Here is a 20,783-nt window from a genome sequence, read left to right on the forward strand (position 1 = left end):
TGGCTGTGTCTTGCCAAGAAGCTGCAAGGCCAGCAGCAGGCCCAGGCCTTGGAAGATGCTGGAGAGGTGACTTCTGTCTGCTTGGCTGACAGGCCGCAAGGAGCCTGATGGGTTGGGATGCCTACTTCAGGAGTGGTTTCCACCCTGATGGAGCTTTCTTTGGTGGTAGGAAAGAGCAGGAGAGAAAAACTGCCACAAAGTGCACCTTGGAAGGGTGGCATTGGCCACAAGGAGGAAGAGATGTCCCTCAAAGAGTAGTGCTGTGGTGACAGAGGTCACTCAAAGTTTAGACCCTAGCTTTGTTTTTCAGGGAACAGCTGGTGAGGGTTGATGAAACATGGGTGAAATGATGGAAATGCTGGGATGAGAGAAAGGTTGTGGACAGAGATGGGTGTCTGCAGACTTCAAGGAAATAGGGCAAAGTGTGGAACAGCATAGGAAAGCCTGCAGAGGAGAAGGCAGAGGGTGCTGGTAAGAAGGGAAGGCCCCAACAGCTCTGACGTTTTTGTCCCTTTGGCTAGAGCTTCTGAGGAGACAAGATACAGTCATTGCAATGGGGCCTCTTTGCTTCCTTGATACCCTGTTCAGGGGTGGGGAGGTGTCCTAATGAAGTTCTTCTCGTGGCATCACACTGCCCACCACATCACACAGACCCCAAGAAGAGCCCTGAGCCAGACGGGGGGGTGCAGGATCTCCCCTCCCAGTGGCTGGGGTCAGGCCTTGGCCCTTCTGCTTCACCAAAACCAACCAAGACTTTTCTCAGCACAGCGCTTTGCCTGTCTGCAATCATGGCCTCCAATTATGTGCCCTAACAGGTCCCTGGGGAGGCTTTGTTAGTAAGAGCCCTCAGTGGGGCCCATTAATACTCTAAGTAACTTCAGCTTTTCCTTCTGACTTTACCTTCTCAAGCGGTTACATCATTCTCCTCTCAGTACCTGAGCTTCATAGACTGAGCACCAAAATACACCATGGAACTCATTAAAATGCAAAATGTCCTAAGCAGCCATATCTCTCCCATAATTTTCTTCAAGACTTGTTCAGCTAATTGGAGAGCTTTCATGGTGTAGTTAAGGAGGAAGATTTCAAGAAGCACCTGAAAAAAATCTTTTCTCATCTTAAAGGATGCGTTTAGTTGAATTTCAGTTTGGAGCATTATTCTCTAACTGATATTGATCCAGGGTGTCTCCTTTGGAGACCTGCGTAGGGAGGAAAAGCAGACTCTTGGGGTCTGACACTGCATGGAGAACCTTGCTCCTCAGCACCCCAGCCCTGACATTTCTCTCTTTGGTGCTTGCATCACTTCTCCTTCCACCAGACTTCGGCCCAGAAGTCTGCAGCTGGGTGTTACAACTCCTTTGCACCAGCTCCCTCCTGCTTGCCTTAGAGACCTGGATGCACACAGGCGCAGAAGGGTTTCTCCTTATTTCAAACCAAACAACAGGAAAACATGCAGAAATCTTCCAAAAGCAAAGCAAGCTCCTCATCCTGTGTGCCTCCTGTGAGGTTTATGTTCCCAAAAGGATGACTGGACAAGAAGTCTTCTATACTGATAGACCTGAAATTATTAGTTAAGATTAGAACTAATCCATATGATATTAATTCAATGATAAATGATGATGAGCTTTCTAAGGACACAGTTAGGCAGACTGCAGATAGCTGGGCAAGCTTCAACTCCCTGAAGCTCAAAGCAGCACCTGGGTTGGTGAGGGCGGTCTGAGTGATCCAGGAGGAAGGGGAGGGCAAGCCAGGAGAACCATGGGAAGTGCATAGGTCCAGACAGGCAGCTGGAAAGGGGACATTCAACACGGACTGTTTAATCAAGACAGATGGATGTACCTGGAAGATGAGGGAGCACACCATGATAGACAAAGCGATGACAATGCAAGTACAGGTGAACACCAGTTTTTCTTTTTCTGTGATGAAAATATATCCGGAAAATGCCTATTTCTTCATGAGAGAAACTACACTCTGTGACATTTTACGGAAAGGATTTAGTCAATGGAGGGAATAAGTCGTTGCTTTATGACTTAGGTACTGAAGAAAATACTGGGTACTGAAGCAGAGCTTTGCTGTCTGACCATAAGCAACCAGTGCGAAAGTCTTCAGAGTAGTTTACTGACATTTGAAATATTTCCTTGAAATCCCATTTCCTGGTTCTGCTTTCAATGAAATCATTAGGCCTCCAGAGGCTCTGGTGCATTTAGAGTAATTCCCTGGAATGGAAGCTGTCTGAAAGGACCTGCAGGAGGCCATAGCCCGTTGGTGGATAAGGTGGAGACAGGTGATGTTTCCCGGGGCACCTCCACTGCCCGCTGTGGTCATTGTCCCTGTAACTGCAGCCCAGTGCAGCACAGGAAACCCCTTCACGGCAAATTCCTTCTTCAGCCGTTTCTTGGGATAGACCTAAATTTGAAATGGCCTTTGGGATCCCAAGTCACTCTCCCTCCTTCCGAGGAGACACCTAAACATCCATTTACCATCCTAGGTCATCTGTGGAAAACTGAGGCTGAAAGACTCAAGAGCAGGACACTTCAAATGGCTGAGAAGGAACCCATCAGCTTGCCCCACTTTGGGGAATCATCCCCTTCCAACTAGGGATATGAAAGTGAAAAATGTGAAATGACCCGTCAGGTCAATGCGCAGAGTAAGGGAAAGTCACACATATTGTGCTGGAGTGTCAGAAGGCAAAAAGCACTGCACTGTGCCTCAGAGTAACCAAGGAGACCTAATCCAGTTCATCTGCGAGATAAAGTAGAGTGAAGGACGTTGTGTCCCAACATGAAGAAGGATGTACATCACTGGTGAAGGAACTGTCTTTTTGTGCCATCACCAATGCAAAGTACACAAGAACTACATCAAATAAAGGTAAGCTGTCCCACCCTGGCCCTGTCACACCACAGGGCAGCGGAGGGACCTTTTTCAGTTTCAGCCTCTTCTTCAGAGAGGCTTTGCCTTCTCCCTGCGCACCACGGGGCAGAGCCTGGCCCTGGACACTCCGTGAGCGCCGTGCAGGTCGTGGCAGGCTGCGGTGAGGGGACGAATGCCCTGGGCCCCCTTCCTGCTCTGCCCAGGCCAGCAAGGGCCCCGAGCGGCCTCGTGTCCCCTGCAGCTCTGGGCTCCCTTCCCCAGCCCTGGCTCTGCAGCACCAAGCCCTGCTGGGAGCCCTCCCCTGCATGCTGCCACCGCTCCCTGACGCTGCTGGTGCCCTCTGCCGGGCACTGCCCAGCCCAGCCCAGCCCCTGCCCACCTCTCCCCAGCTCCCGGACCTCTCCCCAGCCCAGCAGCGCAGGCTGGGCTGGCCCCAGGCCAGTGCCCACCGCAGGCTGCTGCAGGGCTCTGGGCACGGCCAGCACAGCCCCAGCCCCTCGCAAGGCACCGCAGCTGCTGGCACAAAGGCGGCTCTGGGCCTCCCCAGCAGCCCCCACGCTGGGGCCAGCCACGGCTCAGGAGGTGGAGGGCCGTGAAGCTGCAGGAGCCCTGCTCTCCTGCCTGGGACATCCCCAGCACAGAGTGCCTGTGCCCCGCAGGGCCAGTCCCGCTCCCCAGGCCAGCACAAGAGGCCTGGCCCAATCACAGAGCAGCTCCAGATTCCTCTCCAGGATGCCATTTGCCATCAGACCCAGTACCACTGGGACAGTACCAGGCAGATAATTCAAAGGCCAGTTGTTGTTTGCTGGGCCATAGGCAAGCAAGAAGGCAGCTCCCAGTGCAGCCCTTGGTCCTTCACTGATCACTCTGGGGTTCTGATCCATTGTGAGGCCCAGAAAAGCAAGAGGTCTGTTCAGGAAGCAGCTCCTTGGGTGTATTCCTGAAACCAGGTTTGCAAGAGGCGTGCAGAGACATTGAAGAGATGCCAATGTAGGGATAACAGGACTGTCACCAACATACATGAGATCTCAGGGCTTATCCAAATACAAGAAGCACAATGTGGAAGCCAGAAGAGAGCAGCAGTGAAAAGGCCACGTCCTGCTGCTGGCCATGACCATGGCTCCAGGGAAGCAGCAGCCCCGACCCAAAGGCAGCAGAGAGGCAGAGCCCAGCGGGCAGTGAGGGGCAGCCGCGAGGGCCAGCGGGGGTGCTCCTCCCTGTGGCAGCTGGGCTCTTGGCCCTGAGCCCCTCCTGCATGCTGGGGCTGCTCCCCCACCTCCAGAAAAGATGGGAAGGGATGGAAGCTGGGACCAATGAATTTCTGCTCGACTCTTTTTTGTCTATATCTAAACGGGAAGCCCACTTACAGAAGTACATGTGATAGTTGGTTCAAAACTAAAATAGAATGATAAACACATAGGATACTAAGTAGATCATTTCTCAATGAAAATCACAAGGCTCAGAAAATAGTATAAAAGTAAAGTAAGACTGTTCTAACACTTATTCAGAAAAAAAAGATAAACAAAATTGCCCTGTTAGGACTTTATTAAGTGCATGTATCCAAAGAGTTTCCTCAATGCATCCTTGAGCTCCTTGTTTCTCATGCTGTAGATGAGGGGGTTCATGGCAGCAGGAACCAAAGAGTACAGAACTGCCACAACCAGGTCCAGGGATGGGGAGGAGATGGAGGGGGGCTTCAGGTAGGCAAACATGCCAGTACTGATAAATAGGGAGACCATGGCCAGGTGAGGGAGGCACGTGGAAAAGGCTTTGTGCCGGCCCTGCTCAGAGGGGACCTTCAGCACTGCCCTGAAGATCTGTACGTAGGACACCGCAATGAAAACAAAACAAGCAAATACTAAACAAACACCAACTACAATAAGCCCAACCTCCCTGAGGAATGAGTCTGAGCAGGAGAGCTTGAGGATCTGAGGAAGCTCACAGAAGAACTGATCAAGCTCATTACCTTGGCAGAGGGGCAGGGAGAACGTAGTGGCCGTGTGCAGGACAGCAGTGAGAAAGCCACTGCCCCAGGCAGCTGCTGCCATCTGGACACAAGCTCTGCTGCCCACGAGGCTCCTGTAGTGCAGGGGCTTGCAGATGGCAGCGTAGCGGTCATAGGACATGAGAGTAAGAACAGAATATTCTGCTGCTATAAAGAAGAGAAAGAAAAAGACCTATGCAGCACACCCTTGAAGGAGATGGCCCTGGTGTCCCAGAGGGCATTGGCCATGGCTTTGGGCAGAGTGGTGGAGATGCAGCCCAGGTCGAGGAGGGCGAGGTTGAGGAGGAAGAAGTACATGGGGGTGTGGAGGCGGTGGTCGCAGGCGACGGCGGTGAGGATGAGGCCGTTGCCCAGGAGGGCAGCCAGGTAGATGCCCAGGAAGAGCCCGAAGTGCAGGAGCTGCAGCTCCCGCGTGTCTGCGAATGCCAGCAGGAGGAACTCGCTCACAGAGCTGCTGTTGGCCATTTCCTGCCCTTCATCAGGGAGACTGAAAAGAAGAAAAAATATAGACTGTAGGGGAAATTTCTTTGAGCAATACTCATATCAGTCCTCATAAAAGCCTCCATATTACCTTTCTTTCCACGTGACCTTTGTCTCTTTCCCAGGCTGAAGCCCTGCTGTGTGCTTGCTGAGTGTCCTGTACACAGCAGCCACCTCTGCCCTTCAGCTCCCCATGGGCCACCTCTTCTCCACTGCAGTGCTACCTGTTGTTGAGTTTGCAAGACTCAGCCAGAGGTCACATCCAGGAGGGCTGCTCTGTCCGTCCCCTGGTGCCCAGCTGCTGGCTGCTTGCAGCACTCAGCTGGGGGATGGCTCTCAGAGGTTGTGCTGAAAAATCACCTGGGCTGTGCTGGGAGTAGAGGGCACCAGCTCCAAGTGCAGGTGGAAATGCCTCCCTTTCAGCCCAGCTGTGCAAAATTCAAGGACAAGTACATGGCAAGGATGCTGATTCACAGGGAGAGATCAAGGGACCCTGCGTATAACAAAGACTCTAACGTATGCTCTGCAGCAGCTCCCTCTCACCGCCTGCCCATGTCCCTGCTGCCTGCAGCTGTCCCTGCCAGCAGCTCTTTCTCTGTCCCCACGTCTCCTCCCGTCCATGCTCACAGACCCCGTCCCACCTGCTGTGTGCCCAGCTCTGCCTTGCAGACACCTCCCGAGGATGGGGACAGCTTTGGGGACATCTCCCTATCTGCAGGTCCTAAAGACCAGCTCAGAAAAGCCCTGGTGCAGTCTGTAAGCAGGGAGAAGGGAAGGGATATTCTCAGGTTCCTCACTAACCCGTTTTTGTCTCTGTTCAATGCAAGAGGAAGTTCCATCACCTGTGCAATCCCTACAACTCTGTTAACACAGAGCCTGCCCCAGAATTAGAGCAGGAAAAGGCAGGCAGAGACTGCAGAAAGTGCCTTCTCTTTGCAGGCAGCCCCTGCCCTCCCCTTCCTCTGCACAAGGCTGCCCTGCAGCACCTTCTCCTCCACACCGCACAAGCCATGAGAGACATCCTGGCAGCTCCTGGCCAGGCAGAGACGTCCCGGACCCAGGAGCCCCTTCCAGGAACCTCCCCTGCACTGTCCTGCAGCCAGAGACTTACCGTGTGCAGGGCTGTGAAGGTTTCTCCTGCACTCAGCTCTCCTCTGCCCGCACCCTGCAGGCTGCCTGGAATCCCTTTCTGCCTGGGTGCCTGCGGTCAGAGCCCCCAGCCCTGCTGCGCTGTGCACAGGAGCTGCTCCTGGGCACAGCTGTCTCTCTGCACCAGGGCCCTCTTGCCACGAGCTCTCTCTGTCCCACGAGCCCGGCCCAGCTCAGCACCACACGCCCAGCCCAAGGCATTGGAATCCCCCCTCGGGGGGCTTTGGGGAGGAGCCCACGAACCTCAGGCACTGAGAGACATTTGAAGACATCTCCCAAGAAGTCTAAGTCAGAGGCAAGTTTCCTGCAGTGTCCCCCTGAGGGCCAGCACTGACACAGCCTCCCTCGGAGCTCATTAGAGCAGAGCATTGGAGGCAGTGAGGACAAGAAGACAAAGGCAATGTGAATGTGACACTGATGTGTAGACAAAGTGTATTTGTTTCACTAAGCACAAAGGCCCAGACAATAATGAATGATTTAAAATTTGAAAAGACAGAAAAGGAAGATAAAGTAGTAATAATAACAACAATAACAACAACAATAATAGTATTAATATGTACAAAGCAAGTGATGCACCGTGCAATCCCTGAGAAGCCCCTCACCGATGCTCAACCTGTCCCTGAGCATTGGTCCCCCTGACCCTGGCCAGCCTGCAGCAGGATCTCTTGTGCACGTCCCTTGACCTTCATTTCTTTCAGTGCAAAATCAGCTTTCAGAGGAATTTGGAGTATTTTCTTCCCTTTCTCAAACACTTCCTCTGCTGTGTCACCCCACGCAATGATGCCATCGATGTACTGCAGGTGTTCAGGAGCTTCCTCCTCTTCCAGGGCACTCTGGATCAGTCCACGGCAAATGGTAGGGCTGAGTTTCCTGCCCTGGGGCAGTCGATGCCAGGTTGAAAGCAAGCTGTGGCCTTCAATCTGCTGGCAAATGGATGGAGAAAAATGCCTTAGCGACATCAGTTGTGGCAAAACGCTTGGGTGCCTTTGATCCCAGTTTGCATGGAAGCTCTACCGTGTCCGGCATGGCAGCACTCAGCACTGCATGACTTCCTTCAGGCCACGACAATCCTCTGTCAGCGGACTCGGTTGGTGCTCTACTGACTCACGTGCACCGCTGTGGCAGTGATTGGCACCAGAAGGCAGACAACAGCATCATGTCCTCCGTCTCCAAGGCAGCTGTGCCAAAAGCCCACCCATACCCTTTTGGGTCCTTGAAATATCTCTCCTCTCCTGAAGCAGTCTCTTCCAAGGATGCACAGAGTCCGGGGCCAGTCCCAGTGGGGTGCTTTTGCCACTCCTTCCCACTTAGACTCACTTCAGCCTCCAGTACAGGTCAGTGTTGGCATCCCCCTGTCACTCCAGACATACAAATGGGTTCACCCCTCCACAGCTTGATGGCACTAGGGTACGCTGTGCAGTGGTGTCCACTGGAGCCTGAGACTTCTGGGGGCCTGATGTGCAAGGCCATCGAATCCACACAGTCCAATACAGCCGATGGTCCCCTTCCTCCCCCTGGCTGGAGGCAGGGCCCCTCTAGTCCTGCTCATAGTATTCCTTACTGTGTCTGCAGGACTGCCCGCTGGAAAGTGGAGCAGCAGTTCTCTAAGAACCCCTTTTAGGGATTGTTGTTCCTTGCCACTCACATACCCGTGCCTCTAGGGTTGAGGCAGATTTTCCATCCCACTTTCTCATGTCCTCTCCATGGTCACACAGGTGAAACCACAGGGTGACACATCGTGTGTACCCACCATCTCTCCTTTCCTGCCCTCTAACTCCAGGGAGGGGCCCCGTTTCTCCCAGCACCAGAGCAGCATAGGTATAGGAATCAAGTGATTACTGATGCTCTTAGGACCTCTTCCTCTTGGTCCTCCTAATCACATGATGGCCCAGCTTTTCTGAAGCCTGCCTCATCTTCTTTCTCCTCCTTTCTTGGCTAGGTAGGATTTTATTTTCTCTCTAAAAAAACTGACTTTCATATCCATTGTTTTTTCTTGCATATAAGAGCAACTGATATAGACACAGGTTGCTTCTTTGGCCCAGACAGAGGGCCCATAAAAGGAGCTGGAGTTGCTGCAGGGCATTTTGCAGATGCTGTAGTGGCTGCAGGGTCTGTCAGAGGGGTTGGAGTGGCTGCAGGGCTTGTCACAGAGGTTGGAGTGGCATTGATTGTGGCTCTGTAAGCATAGGCCGAGACCCAGCGCACTGCAGTGGTATGTGTCTCTTTGGAAATGCCAGGGTGATAACACCACTTTTCCAAGCATTTAACCAGTTTTTTAGGATTCTGCACTTGCTCTGGGGTGAAGTTCCAAAGCTTTGGAGGTGCCCCCTGCTCTAGGTGCATGCCCAGATCCTCCCACACTCCCTGCCACTCCTCACTCTCCTGCCTCTGGACACATCTCTGGATGGCATGTTTAAGTAGTTGCTTAAACATAAACAAAAGATGGAACACATGCAGGAAATGTAACAATAGGAACATGCTGGTTTGACCATCCCAAGGATATTCAAAGCTTTGGAGAGCTATTGTAATTAGCCTGTAGGAGAAGGGGGAGGTGAAGGAGAAAGGGAGAGTGAACCAGTGGGGAAAGGCCTCCCCCACTGTCCATACCAGTTCCACCCCCCCACCTCCTGCCCCACACCGCATAGATTTACCCCTTGAGGAGAAAAGGGAAAAAGTGTAAAAGAGTGTAATTATTAAGAGTTTCTAAGAGATGAAGAGATGGTTCCGGAGGTACAGAGCGGGCAATAATTTTATCCTATCAGAAGTCAGTGTTATCCAATACAGCAAAAGATTAACCTTAAACCTGTCCCCAGAATTGATGAACAGCATGACATGGAAGACAGACAGTTAGCAATGTGCTATACAACACAATTCTGAAAACAAACACAACAGACCCCAGATCAAAAAGATCGACATTGTGATCAGCAACTGTTAAACTGATCTAATGCTTAGAACAACTTACTTTTAAAACGCTCTGGTCAGATCTGTCATCTCAACCTTTGTGCTCCACACAAGGAACCAAGAAGACTTGCTGTGGTTTGACCCGGCAGGCAGCTCAGCACTACAAATCTACTCATCCACTGGGATGGAGGAGAGAACTGGGAGGAAAAAAAAAAAATCGTCATAAGACCTATCTCAAAGACCTTGGAGAGGATGGATTGATCAAAGACATTTCCCGGGACTTGGAAAAGGCAGATATTAAACCCATTTTCTATTAGAAGAGCAAGCAGAAGGATGATAAAGTCTAACCAGCTTAATCCCAGCCTTAACCCTAGCCCTCAACCAAGAACTAAACTATAAGACTCAAAGCTTGCCCCTATCCTAAACCTTGAGCAGGATCCTTGAGCAGGACACCAATCCCTCCCTTAAAGCCCTTGCCATTCCCTTAACCCCGGAGGGTGGCCTTTAATCCCTAATCTTTGTCCTGAACACCTAACCCCCAAAGCCCTCCACCATGCACACAGCACATCTCATATTCAACCCCACTCCTACCCCTAACTTCAGCTCTTTGTCCCCTTGGGGCAGGGCAGGGTGTTGTGGTTTAACCCGGCTGGCAGCTAAACACCACACAGCCGTTCGCTCACCCTCCCCCCTCCCTCTTTGGGATGGGGGAGAGAAACGGGAAAGTGAAGCCTGTGACTTGAGATAAAGACAGTTTATTAAGACAGGAATATAATAATAACAATAATAATAATAATAGTGATAATGATAATAGTATTAATCATAATAATGTGTAAGAAACAAGTGATGCACAATGCAATTGCTCACCACCCGCTGACCGATGCCCAGCCTATCCCCGAGCAGCCGGCCCCCCACCCCGGCCAGCCACCCCTATATATTGTTTAGCATGACGCCAGATGGTATGGAATACCTCTGTGGCCAGTTGGGGTCAGCTGTCCTGGGTCTGTCCCCTCCCAGCTCCTGCTGCACCCCCAGCCTGCTCGCTGGCAGGACAGAGCGAGAAGCCGAAAAGTCCTTGGCCTGGTGTAAACACTGCTCTGCAACAATTAAAACATCAGCATGTTATCAGCGCTCTTCTCATCCTAATCCAAAACATAGCACCCTACCAGCTACTATGAGGAAAAATTAACTCTGTCCTATCTGGAACCAGAACACAGGGGCTGTGAGGTCCTGCAGCAGTCACATGGCATTGGAAGAGGCATGTGAGGTGACAGGTATGTGATCAGAGCAGAGGCCACGAGGAAGAGCTGGCTGGGAATGCTGTGATGGGATCAGGTGTGCCTCAGGATCTGCTAGGCCTGCAGGAAGCACGTGGCTGGGAAGGAGGCTGGGAGGTCACTTCTGTCTCTGGAGCTGACGGACCAGCAGCAGGAATGTGGCCCAGACAGGGACCGTAAAGGGCAGAGGCATGCACATGGCACTGAAGATGATGGCGAGGCACCTTCTGTTCTGGTCAGGTGAGAGACCACAGGAAGGCTGATGGGATGGGAGTCATGCTTGAGATATAGTTTGTGAGACCATTGAATCACAGAATGGCCCATGCTGGAAGGGACATTAAAGATCGTATAGATAATCTGAAGTCCAAGTAGATGACATCAGTCGATCTTCCCTTGCTGTGTGATGTGGTCACTCCATTGTAGAAAGCCATCAGATTGGGCCAGCACAATTTACCCTTTGGTGAAGCCATGCTGTTTGTCTCGGATCACCTCTTTCTCTTGCATGTGCCTGACACTGATTCCAGGAGGATCTTTTCCATGGTCTTGCCAGGCACTGAGGTGAGGTTCACCGTTCTATGGTTCCCTGGGTCCTCCTTTCTACCCTTAATCAAAAGGGGAGTGACGTTTCCCTTTTCCCAGTCACCAGGGACTTCACCCAACTGCCAGGACTCTTCAAATATGATGGAGAGAGGCTTGGCAACTACATCAGCCAGTTCCCTCAGGACCTGGGGTGCAAGTCATCATGCCCCATAGACTTGTGCGTGTTTAGGTTCATCAGGTGGTCCCAAACCTGCTCTTCACTTACAGAGGGTGGGACTTTGACCCCCAGCCTCCATCTGTGGGTTCAGGGAAATGAAAGACTTGGGAAGCCTGACTGGCGGTGAAGACTGAGGAGAAGACGTTGCTGAGTCCCTCAGCCTTCTCCATGTCTGTCATTACCAGTTCACCCTTCTCATCCATCAGAGGGGGTATACTCTCCTTGCCCTTTCTTTTCTGAGCAATGTATCTGTAGAATCTCTTCCATTATTATTTTCATCCCCTCTGAAGCTCAGTTCCATCCGTGTCTTGGATTTCCTTATTCCATCCCTGCACATCTGAAACAAAACCATGCGTGAGGGCCTGGGAAAAGGAACCCTGGACCATAGAAGCCAATCTGGAAACAAAACTTGTAGGTAGGAAGCACAGATTTGTGGAGGTGCAGAGCTGATGGGCACATTGTGCAGGATGCTCCTAGAGATCTTTGTGCCCTTTTCCTTCCTGACAACAATGCCACTTCTGTCTCAAGACTAGAGTAGCCAACAGAGGCGAGACAGATATTCTGGGATCAAAAATGTAATCAGAGAGCTGATCCCAATAAGATATGGGGAGGTCAGGAGCAGCCTGGACAAGAGAGATGTGAGATTTCAGGGTGGGAAGAAGAGCTTGGCCAGCAGAAATTAATGATTTCATAGAGCTAAGACGGTTCATGTAATGTAGATGCTGCGGTAACACTGACTTAAAACAGTCACGTATGGCCCTTACATTGCTTGAACCAGGAATTTCAATCCCTAAACCTAAATGCTACTGCAACACTCTTAACGGAGTCCATTTTCTCTCTTGCTAACCCTAATCCCTTCCCTTAACACTAAAATTAAAATGCTCTATTCAACCCTAGACTTCTTGGCAGACCTAAAAAATCCTAAACCACAGAGCTTGTCCATACCTTTACCACAGACCTGACACCACAAGCAGAACAGCAAACACTCCCACTATATCTTTGCTTAATCTCTAAGCCAGAAAGTGAAAAACAGGTACCGAGGGGGCTAGAGAGAGGTCAGCTCTGCCTCAGGATCTCCTGCCCCAGCAGGAGGAATGTGACTGGGGCAGTGACTGGGAGGTCACTTCTGTCTGAAGTGAAATGACCTGGAAAGGCCAAGATCTGATCTGAGTCTGATAACTCAGATCTTCTTGGTGGCCATGCTCCTCATAAAGCAGCTCTGTAGGAAGCTGGCCTGGTTCCTAGTGAGCAGCACCACTGCTCGTATGGCATCCCTCATGGTGCCCAGGCCCTACTAGGGCTAGCACTGAGATAACCTTTGTTGGAGCTCGTTAGAGCAGAACACTGGAGGCAGTGAGGACAAGGAGACAAAGGAAATGTGAATGTGACAGTCATGTGTAGGAAAACCGGATGTGTTTCACCAAGCAGAAGGGCCCAGAGAAGGAAAACCAGGTAAGGGGCAGTGGTGACAGCACCCGAGAAGCGCAGCAGTGATGGAACCAGAGCTGGCCTCAGCATACAACAATGCAACACCACACACCACCTCTGTTGCTGTGAAGGACTGTGATGACAGATGGAGCCCAAATTCATGGACTGACTGAACTCAACAGACATTTTAGAGGGATGGCTTTTCCACTATTTGAGCAGACCCAACATTGAGCATGATATTGTCCTTCTAATCTTCTGGGAGGGTCAGACAGAGAGGCCTCTTCAACATTAGTCACCTCCTCCTCTGGCGACATTTCCAAGTCCCTGTCCTCTGGACAGTCCATGATCACTTCCAAGACTCCAAGACTGGGGTTTCCTGTCGGAGCCTGCTGTGTAATCAGTGCAACCCGCTCACTCTGTGGAGCATAAGGTGCATGATGTGTAGAAGGGACTCTCCCTTGGAACTTCCAACCCAGTGCCAGCCGTCAGGGTGCCAAGAGGAGCTGTGCTTCAGTATGAACCAATTCCATAGCAGCCCCAACCCCTTCATATGTTGCCAACATCACTTTTCAGGCAAAGTATAGTGAGCCTTGGATCCTCACTGTCCCTGACTCCACAACCCTAGGGGTCGACCTCGCATCTCCCCTGGTACTTTCTGCCAGAGGCTCCAGGCAGGGCGATTCTCCTGAGGTGCCGTGTAGAGCACAAGTTTTACATCCTGTCCTGCTCCGACTGGCCCCAGAGCTACGGCAGGAACTATCTTCCATTGAATTTGTTCAAAGGATTGTCATTGTTCTGGGCCTGTAGTGGGTTTACGTGGCAAGGTTTTGGTAGCGGGGGAGCCATAGGCGTGGCTTCTACGAGAAGAATCCAGAAGCTGCCCCATGTCAGATAAGGGCCCCGACGCTGGCCAGACCTGAGCCAATAAGTGATGTTGTTTGCGCCTCTGTGAGAGCATATTTAAGAAAGGGGAAAAAGTGCTGGGGAATAGCATCTGGGAGAGAGAGAGGAGTGAGAAACAGCCTTGCAGACACCAAGGCCAGTGAAGAAGGAGGGGGAGAGGTGCTCCAGGAGCCAGAGCAGAAGTTCCCTGCGGCCTGTGGAGAGGTCCATGATGAAGCAGGCCGACAGCCTATGGTGTACCACAGTGGAGCGGGTATGCTGTGCACCGGTGTCCACTAGAGCCTTATATCTTCTGTGGGTCTTATGTGCCAGGCCATGGAATCCTCAAAGTCCAATAAGCCCGATTGTCCCTACCCTCCCTGTGGCTGGAGGCCAGGTGCCTCTAGTCCTGCTCATAGTATTCATTCATTAGGTTAGATGAGGCCCTGAGCAACCGGATCTAGTGGGTGGTGACCCTGCCTATGACAGGGGGTTTGAAACTTGAAGATCTTTGAGGTCCCTTCCAACACAAACCATTCTATGATTTTATGACTACTCTGTCTGGTGGACTGCCTGATAGAAACTGGAGCAGCAATTTTCTCAGAAGAACCCCTTTTTGTGATTGCATTTCCTTGCAATTCATGGATCCGTGCCTCTAGGATGGAGGTAGATTTTCCATCCCATTTTCTCATGTCCTCTCCATGGCAGAACCACATGTTGGCACATGGTGTGTACCCACTCATTTCTCTTTCTTGAGCAACTTTCTTTTACGTACACCTGGCAGCTTACATATTGGTTTCTACAGGTAGGGAGAAAGATGAATTCTCTTGTTCTTCCTGGACCTCTTGAAAAAGTTTATCCACAGCTAAAATGCAGGCCCATAAGGAAGAAGAGAGACTTCCTTCATACTGCCAGAGTTGGCTAGCTGATTCATCCACTCTGGGTTTCTCTTCGCCTTTCCAGGTCATTTCTGCCAATGAGTTGGCATATGAGGATGGTGCACTCTATACAAACTTCCACCACATGAGTCATGTACACTTTACTTCATCAGGATCTTTGGATAGTTGTTCATTGGCTAGGTTTTTATATATCACCTCCAGCATGACTAATTCCATCGGGCACCAGATACCCAACTCCATTGTCATCCGCTTGCCTGGTTGACATACAAGATCTTCCTTCAGGGGTTACCTTTCCTTCACACCTGACAGGAGTATGTTCCTTCTGCCCATTTTCCAATTGTTTGTCAGTCACCCCTTCCCTACAGGGGGATCCCAGCTGCTTTGCATCCCTGCCCTCTAATTCCAGGCTATTGGCCCCTTTCTCCCAGCAGCCAGGTGGCAATGTGCTCACTTAGATGGTGGCTGAAATCTTTCCACAAATCTCCTAGCTCACCCTGGAATAGAGATGGTGTGGTTAGTGATGTTGTTATGATCTCTTCCTCTTTGCCCTCCTGCTTCCACGATGGCCCAACTTTACTGTAACATTCCACGTCTTCTTCCTCCTTTCTTGTCTGGGTAGGAGTTTCTTTCCTTTTTAAAAACCCTGACTTTCACATTCATTGTTTTCTCTTGCATATAGGAGCAATCAATAGTGGCACAGGTTGGTTCTCTGGCCCAGCCCTGAAGCCCATCACAGCCGTTGGAGTGGCTGCAGGGCCTGTTGCAGGAGTTGCTGGGGCTGCAGGGCCCATCACAGGACTTGTTCAGGCTGCATGGCCTGTTGCAGGGGTTTGGAGTGGTTGCACGGCCCATTGTAGGAGTTGCTGTGGCTGCAAGGCCATTAAGAGGAGTTGCAGCGGCTGTGGGGCCTCTCACAAGGGTTGGAGTGGCGCTGACTGCAGCTCAGTAAGCACAGGCCAAGTTGCACATTGCAGTGATTTGTGTCTCTTTGGAATTGCCAGGCTGATGACAACCCTTTTTCAAGCATTTCACCATTTTTTCTAGAATTCTGCACTTGTTCAGGAGTGAAGTTCCAAAGCACTGGAGGTGCCCACTGATCAAGGTGCCTGCTCATATCCTCCCACAATCCCTGCCACTCCTAGCTCTCCTGCCTTGGGGCAGATCTCTGGAGGGCATTATTAATAAGTTGGTTAATGTTAAACAAAGCCTGAAACACATTCAGGAGACATCACAATGGGAACATGCTGGTTTGACCACCACAGAGGTATTCAAAGCTTTGAAGAGTTAGTGTAAGTATCCTGGAGGAGAAGGAGGAGATGAAGGAGAAAGGGAGAGTGAAGAAGTGGGCAAAAGTGTCCCCCCATTGCCCTCTCGGTGTCCTTATCTACCAGCTCTGGGGGCTGAGTACCAGGGGAACAAATGGTCCAGCTGATAAAGACTGAGGCAAAGAAGTCGTTAAGTAACTCAGCCTTTTCCTCATCACTTCTCACTAGGCTTCCTCCCACATCCAATAGAGGTTGAAGACACTTCTTAATCTTCCTTTTCAATTTCTTATTTATTAATAAAAGCTTTTTTATTGTCTTAGAAACTAATAGCCAGACTGAGCTAGAGTAGAGCTATAGCCCTTCTAACTTTGCCTTGCACAGCCTCACAACATTTACGACACCGCTCCAGGCAAAATGAGAGCATGCATGAGAAGGAAGCACAGAAGAGGTGGAACCTGGCAGCCTTCCGTCCCCTACCCTTCTGTGACTCTGTGCTGCAGTTCCATTCAGGTGGTTACTCCTGTATTATCCAAACTTCCCTGCAGCTCCTGATGCCGCTGTCTTGTCAGAGATAACACAATTACGGTGAGTCATCTGCATACAGACATTAACAGCTGACAGAATGGAGCATCTGTCTAGGGGCAAATTGAGAAACTGCATGAATTTGCCTAGAGAAACCTCTTGAGAGTCGCAGGAAGAATGAGGTTGTGCAATGGAGGAAGAGGAACCCCACATATCAGGGCAGACTGGGACCCTGCTGAGTGAGCAGTGCCCAGGAGGAGGAGGGCCTGGGCACCACGAGGGATGCCATACGAGCAGTGGTGCTGCTCCCCAGGAACCTGGCCAGCTTCCTACAGAGCTGCCTTACGAGGAGCATGGCCACCAAGAAGATCTGAGTTATCAGACTCAGCTCAGATCTGGTGTGACACCAGACGGACAAATGCCTACATCCATCAGGGAAAGATGTGCAGCTTTGAGAGTGCCTAGGACAGCCTGTTGTGGAGAGCAGCAAGGGCTGTGACAAGGCTGAGAGTCCCAACAGAACCCGGGTCTTTGTGTCCATGGCTCTGGCTGTTGTCTCTGCCACTGAGGCCTACGAGGAGACAGCTTCTCGGTAAAGCACCAGGGCCTCATTGCCTCCTCGCCCCCACCCATGAACCAGGCAGGGCTCGTACCATTCTCCTGCACTTGCCCATGCACATCCCCATCTCCTCCTGCCCCAGGAAGAGCCCTGAGCAGTGTGTGAAGGGAAAGGATCTCCCTTCCCAGGGGCTGGGGGTCAAGGCCTGGCCCTTGTGCTTGGTGACACACATCCAGATTTCCTACACATCAGTGTCACCTTCACATTGCCTTTGTCTCCTTGTCCTCACTTCCTCCAATGCTCTGCTCTAACGAGCTCCAAGGGAGGCTGTGTCAGTGCTGGCCCTCAGGGGGACACTGCAGGAAACTTGCCTCTGACTTGGACTTGTTGAGAGATGTCTTCAATTGTCTCTCAGTGCCTGAGGTTCGTGGGCTCCTCCCCAAAGCCCCCCGAGGGGGGATTCCAATGCCTTGGGCTGGGCGTCTGGTGCTGAGCTGGGCCGGGCTCGTGGGACAGAGAGAGCTCGTGGCAAGAGGGCCCTGGTGCAGAGAGACAGCTGTGCCCAGGAGCAGCTCCTCTGCACAGCGCAGCAGGGCTGGGGGCTCTGACCGCAGGTGGCACGGGGAGAGGAGAGAAGGAGAGAGGGCTTGGAGGCAGTTGGCAGTGGGAGGATGCTGAGAGCTGCCTGCGGGAGAAATCTGCACAGCCCTTGACAAGGTACGTCTCTGGCTGCAGGGCCATGTAGCTGCACGTCCTGGAAGGGTCTCCTGCTGGGTCTTGTTTCTGGGAGGGCAGTGGGCAATGCAGTAGGCTTTGAGAGTCCTGCTGGATAGCACTGCGAGCCGAGGCAGTCTGGCAGAAGACCCTTGGAGTGTCATAAACCAGCTGCCCCTGGTCAGCCAAGATTGGAGTGGCCAATCCTCCTCCAGACACTGCAGGGGATGCAGATGGGATAGTGGAACAGCCCGGCTTGCAGATATTCATGTCTGTCTGTGGGGCATTCTTCTGGGCTGGAGGCTGCTCTCCAGTACGATGCAGCTCTCTTGTGCCATCCTTGTGTTATCCAGGTGCCCCAAGGACAAGACACCTCCGTGCTAAGGCCATGTCCATGCTGCTGGATGGCTGTCTGTGGGCCTCTGCAGTGAGGACCAGAGGCCTCTGCAGTGAAGCCTCTGCAGCCCTGGTGAAGAGGGAAAAGCTGAGATCCTGCTCATGCAAGACAAGGTGAGGATCCTGTCCAGATGCACTTGGTCTGGGGCTTCTCTGCTCTCAGCTGTCGGTAGTTTCTTCTCCTGGGAACACCGAATAGATGGTTCTTCCTAAACATTACAGGCGTAGCTACCAGAAAATGAAGCAAATAAATGTTCCTTGTTCTACACAGTCGTTGGATACTTTCCTTGAAGCAACACTGCAAATCTCCTGGTATGACCAGTGGACTGAACTTGAGTTTCCCCCATGTTCCTGCCTCCCTCCTGCTGCACAGCAGGAAGGACTCCTCTGGAGCCCACAGCAGCCCCTGCTCCCAGTGCCACTCTCAGCCAGCACCAGCCGCAGCTCAAGGAGGAGAGCTGCAGAAAGGTTCTCCTGCAAGGAGAGAGGCTCAGGCTGGGGGATCCTCTAAGAGACAGAATAGGTTTTCCTCAGAGAAATCTGTTTCAACTTTCTTCTGTCTTTTCCTCTTTAACAGAAAAGCATGTGTAAAGACAGAAAATGCCCAACAGCAGCTCTGTGAGCGAGTTCCTCGTGCTGGCATTTGCAGACACGCGGGAGCTGCAGCTCCTGCACTTCGGGCTCTTCCTGGGCATCTACCTGGCTGCCCTCCTGGGCAACGGCCTCATCCTCACCGCCGTAGCCTGCGACCACCGCCTCCACACCCCCATGGACTTCTTCCTCCTCAACCTCGCCCTCCTCGACCTGGGCTGCATCTCCACCACTCTGCCCAAAGCCATGGCCAATGCCCTCTGGGACACCAGGGTCATCTCCTATCAAGAGTGTGCTGCACAGGTCTTTTTCTTTCTCTTCTTCATATCAGCAGAATATTATACTCTTACTGTCATGTCCTACGACCACTACGCTGCCATCTGCAAGCCCCTGCACTACGGGAGCCTCGTGGGCAGCAGAGCTTGTGCCCAGATGGCAGCAGCTGTCTGGGGCAGTGGCTTTCTCCATGCTGTCCTGCACACGGCCACTACCTTTTCCCTGCCCCTCTGCCAAGGCAATGCTGTGGACCAGTTCTTCTGTGAAATTTCCCAGATCCTCAAGCTCTCCTGCTCAGATACCTATCTCAGGGAAGTTGGGACACATGTGTTTAGCGTTTCTTTAGTCTTTGGTTGTTTTCTTTTCATTGTGCTGTCCTATGTGCAGATCTTGAGGGCCGTGCTGAGGATGCCCTCTGAGCAGGGCCGGCACAAAGCCTTTTCCACGTGCCTCCCTCACCTGGCCATGGTCTCACTCTATCTCAGCGCTGCCGTGTTTGCCTACCTGAAGCACCCCTCCATCTCCTCTCCATCCCTGGACCTGGTGGTTTCATTTCTGTACTCGGTGGTGCCTCCAGCAGTGAACCCCCTCATCTACAGCATGAGGAACCAGGAGCTCAAGGATGCCTTGGTGAAACTTATGACTAGATGTGTTTAAGAATCAATAAATTGCCCCTCTCCTTTTGCATGTAACACATAATATCAACTGTAACAGAAACAAGAAATCTGTAAATTTTTGTTGGTGTTGATGTTAGTTAATATTCCAGGATTTTCTTAATTAACCCATGTTGACCGGTGATATATCTTTATTTGTCCCTTTTCTATTTCTGTCTGTTTGTGTTGTGTTTGCAGCTCAGAGATTCTGTATACAAGGAGCCCGTCTCTCTGTGAACATATACAAAATATAGGAGGCTGCACTGCCTTCCTTGTCTGATGTCCCACCTGTGAGACCTGGTCTGGCTCTGCAGGTCCCTCCTAAGGGGGGATCTCCTCCGGGCAATGCCTGAAGTCTGAGGCCTTCCTGCAAAGCTGCTGTCAAGATCGAGTCCCAGGAAGAGGCTCCAAAGGGGCACGATGCTTTGCTTCTTTCCACGGGGTCTCGGTGTGGTGAGAGCACAGACCCAACATGGACTTTCAGGGATTTGGGGCTGGTTCAGAGGTTCCCTGTTAGTTGCCAGTGCCCTTGAGTTGACGAATGTTCCCAATTCCTAGACACTGGGGGTCTACGGCACACGATGGGGCTGATGGCTGACAGCACCTCCCAGGACTGCAAGTAACTGGCTCCTGTGTCTCTGAGAGGCTGGGAGTCCAGCAGCAGTGCCATGGGCTTGAACGATCACAACTTGCTCACATCTCCCTGGGCAGGTCCCGGGCCAAAAAGGGTGTGTTTTGTAGGTGTGGTATTAGGAGCTCAGAGGTGCCTCAAAAAATTCCTAATCTAGTCCCATGTGAGTATCTGTAAAGCGGATTGTGAGTTGAGCTCTTTCTGAAGCAGCCGACAGGTGATCCCTTGACTTCTGGCTGGGATCAGTGCCTTTAGGCTCACATCTGCCAGGGTCCATGATAGGCCAGCAGAAGGCACCTGCTTTGCACACAGTTTGTGAGATCCTCTCTTCCTAAGTATTGGGTAGGCCCCGTAGAGGAAGAGGTCTTGGACAGGGATCGTCACGTCAGAGGTGTTGGCTTTTGCCTAAAGTCATCCTTCAGGACTGCTTTCAGGTCTCTACAAAGAAGTGGCCACTGCCTCCAAGATGCCAGGGGCAAACTGAAGCATGCATGAGGGCCTGGGAGAAGTTACCCTGGGTCCATAGGAGC

At 51.7% G+C, this 20,783-nt stretch overlaps 2 protein-coding genes across 2 annotated transcripts; one reads left to right on the forward strand and one right to left on the reverse strand.

Annotated features, from left to right (window-relative positions):
• Positions 1-4,403: 4,403 nt before the first annotated feature.
• Positions 4,404-7,528, reverse strand: LOC136787613 (olfactory receptor 14A16-like). Its single transcript, XM_066984925.1, has 3 exons — positions 7,517-7,528; positions 7,143-7,422; positions 4,404-5,020 (listed from the first exon to the last, which is right to left on the reverse strand). Exons 1-3 carry the CDS (start codon positions 7,526-7,528, stop codon positions 4,404-4,406), a joined length of 909 nt encoding a protein of 302 aa, XP_066841026.1.
• An 11,174-nt stretch (positions 7,529-18,702) lies between these two features.
• LOC136787778 (olfactory receptor 14J1-like) lies at positions 18,703-19,626 on the forward strand. The gene has a single exon (XM_066985097.1). The coding sequence runs from the start codon at positions 18,703-18,705 to the stop codon at positions 19,624-19,626; it is 924 nt and encodes a 307-aa protein (XP_066841198.1).
• The last annotated feature ends 1,157 nt before the right edge of the window (positions 19,627-20,783 follow it).

Source organism: Anser cygnoides, chromosome 30 (assembly GCF_040182565.1).
Source record: "Anser cygnoides isolate HZ-2024a breed goose chromosome 30, Taihu_goose_T2T_genome, whole genome shotgun sequence".
Taxonomy (NCBI): Eukaryota; Metazoa; Chordata; class Aves; order Anseriformes; family Anatidae; genus Anser; species Anser cygnoides.

Bases quoted from the DNA above. Each gene is read 5' to 3' on its own strand.
- LOC136787778 (XM_066985097.1), top strand. From the start codon at position 18,703: ATGCCCAACAGCAGCTCTGTGAGCGAGTTCCTCGTGCTGGCATTTGCA.
- LOC136787613 (XM_066984925.1), bottom strand. The intron at 5,021-7,142 runs GTCAGGGGGACC...TCTTCTTTATAG, and splicing joins CCTGCTGCAGGCTGGCCAGG to CAGCAGAATATTCTGTTCTT.